Below are 2,834 nucleotides of genomic sequence, written 5' to 3' on the forward strand. Positions count from 1 at the left end.
AATATGATGACGCCAACATTATTCGCTTTGTCATTGGGGTAAGCTGTGTTGTGATATACCATGTTTCATTATTCTTTCACTCTGATAAATATAATTAGCTAAAACAGTAACACTACTCAGGAACCAATTGTTTTGTTCATCCCATAAGATAAACACTCATACATAAAATAAATAGTTTATGTTTTTTACCAGCCAGGGAAGAATGAACTGGAACTGATTTCAGTTTTGAGTCAAAGACTGTACAAACTGTTTTTTATCTTGCCGACATCTGATTCTGAGGTACTGTACCAAGGAATATAATTTCAAACAACATTTCGTTTTCAGGTAGGGAACATAGAAAACATGACTACATTTAAGGGTATTGCTTCCGAACCGATAGGAAAATATGTCTTCAAAATTGACAACTATGATGGACTAACAGGGATTCTGGAAAACTTTCAAAAAAAAATCTTTACAATGGATGGTGATGTTGAAATGTTTTTTTCCCTTCTTTGCACCATAATGTTACAAAAATCAATCTTATCTTCTTGCTGCACATCTGCCATAGCAACAATAACTGCTAACATCTTTATATTTAAGGCTCCAAAGTGGCTTGGGCAGGAGAAATGACTAATGAAATGTCTCAGAGTGGATTCAGTGCTGTCTTCTACAAAGTGAGTACACTGAAAAATTTGGACACATTCAAAATCTATGTTTTATCTATAACTATTCAACCATCACAGTGCTGGCTAACATTCATACGTACAGGTACATTTAAACAGCATCACTAGACAGAAATATGTCTAATAACAGTTTCATAAAATATGAATTAAATTATTTTAAGATTTTTAATATTTGATCTCAACTGCTAAACAAATACAATGGAATGAGCTCCTCACTGGGGGTCATCACTAAAAACACGTCTCTTCTGACTGCACCTCATATGATGATAGGAAAAGAAAGAAAACAAATTCTTGAAGCTGCACTTTCATATGGCTCTTTGTGGTTTTGCGTATTTAAAGCTAATGTTTTTGCACTTTCTACTTGTTGTCAGGAGTTTGCACCTTCAGGGTTGGAAGTAAATGGAAGTCTCTTCAGATAAAAGCGTACGCTAAATGACATGTAATGTAATGTAATTCTACCCCCACCTTCTGAAAGCCTTCCTATGAGGGGTCATCTGGGACATTATTCACAACATGTGAAATGCTCTCACACACACTCTACTAAGATGCTCTCATACAAACTTGTGAAAAAGTATACTCCCACAAACTATATTTAACTGAATTTGTTATTGTGAATAATGTCCTTGATGGCCCCTTATACACATTCGCCCCCAGATTCACGGACCGGCCAGCCGGCTCATTCACATACTGCTCCTCCCACCTCCTACAATCAACTGTTGGTTCCTGTTGCCGATGGAACAGTGTTTTGTAGCTCGTGCCCTCATTTTTGTTTGTTTTGAATTTACACAGCCAGAGCTGTGTATTAAAGTGATGGTTTGGAGTAATTTCAACCTAGGGTCCTTTGCACCCTGATCTTGAGCCAAACAACCCCCCAGAAGCTTTTTTCACCTGGGTCAAAAAACGGGCGAGTTAGTGTTATCAGCAAATTAGCTTAGTGCAGGCGCTAATGGGACCAACTGTGTATCTCGTAAATTAGCCCATTAATAATGCCTGAAATGATACCAAACTTCTGCAGTAGTATAAATAGGTACTGTAATTGTCAAAATTTAAAAAAGTTCAATTGGTCAAATTTCTATTAGCCATTTCTATTCCTTCAGTTTTAAACTTTAACTATCTAAGAGCACGGCGTGACGTGCAATGTGCAGGAGTGTTCAGGGCGTGTCCAAATCCACTTTTGCCAGTTTGACGGCGGACATAAGGGTCCGTGCGCCAGTCGCATGGTTCATTGGACAGGATGGCCAACGCATTATTTGTCTCAGTGCATATACTGTTTTAGTCTCAGTTAGCTTAGCGTAATGAATGGAATCCTATTTTGCCGGTTAGCATGTAGTGAGTTAAAATATGAGTCAACAAAAAAATACAAATAAAACCTGCGTATTCACGAGTACAAATAGCAATGCTGACTACGACTAGACAATTTCCTAGGTAGATATTGATTTGGGACTATATTGGGTGGAAGCACAGCTGAAGCACTGCTACATGGGCGCAGAGATCACACAGCACCTTAAACCCCCCAACTTCCGTCAACATAGCCGGCGTGAATAGAATGGCGATGAACATGGCGGATTGATTGGGACCCCCTCAAAAACGAGATGATACATCTAAAGGGGGTTAAACTACTAATAAACAAATTTGAACAAACATTTTGTGAGAGGCAAAAAGGATGACTCCTTAGACAGTCAAGATCCAAAAACCTACCTCTACAAACTACAGTTTTCAGAAGAGCCGCTGCGTGCTTTGGAAATAGAACAAGAGGAGAAGGAGGTTGTGATCACTCACAGCCCGAGCACGTGAAGCATCCGTCCTCGACTTTTTTTTGGGTGTGATAAAGTCACCTGGGAAAAACACAGAAGGGACCTTATTTCAACAAATGGTGGCGTGTTCCTTTAATGGACAAAAAGCATGCAAGCTTGTTAACAGAGGACTCCTATTTTTTTCTGGGTGGGGCCATTAAAGGGTTAACAATTGGATGTCAACCGGCTAATGAATTTAATAAATACATTTTATTTTACAATTGCAATAGAATGGTTTCTGCTTATTAGAGCTCTGGTTTCTGGTCTGGATTTTTGGATGTCTGTTCAACGATTTCATCTCTTGCAGTTGGTCTGTCTGCTTCCAACATAACTACGGCTACCACTGACTAAACCTGCACATTTGGGTCCACAGGATAAC

The 2,834-nt window shown here is 39.0% G+C and overlaps 1 protein-coding gene across 1 annotated transcript in view; it reads left to right on the forward strand.

Annotated features, from left to right (window-relative positions):
• The window catches only part of LOC117951450 (integrin alpha-M-like), a 19,348-nt gene that overhangs the window by 4,430 nt on the left and 12,084 nt on the right, over positions 1–2,834 (forward strand). The window contains exons 6-8 of the mRNA XM_034883143.1: positions 3–38; positions 325–463; positions 580–768. Of these exons, the coding sequence (XP_034739034.1) occupies positions 3–38; positions 325–463; positions 580–768 (364 nt within the window). The remainder of the gene's footprint in view (positions 1–2; positions 39–324; positions 464–579; positions 769–2,834) is intronic.

This window comes from Etheostoma cragini, chromosome 2 (genome assembly GCF_013103735.1).
Source record: "Etheostoma cragini isolate CJK2018 chromosome 2, CSU_Ecrag_1.0, whole genome shotgun sequence".
NCBI classification, from domain to species: Eukaryota; Metazoa; Chordata; class Actinopteri; order Perciformes; family Percidae; genus Etheostoma; species Etheostoma cragini.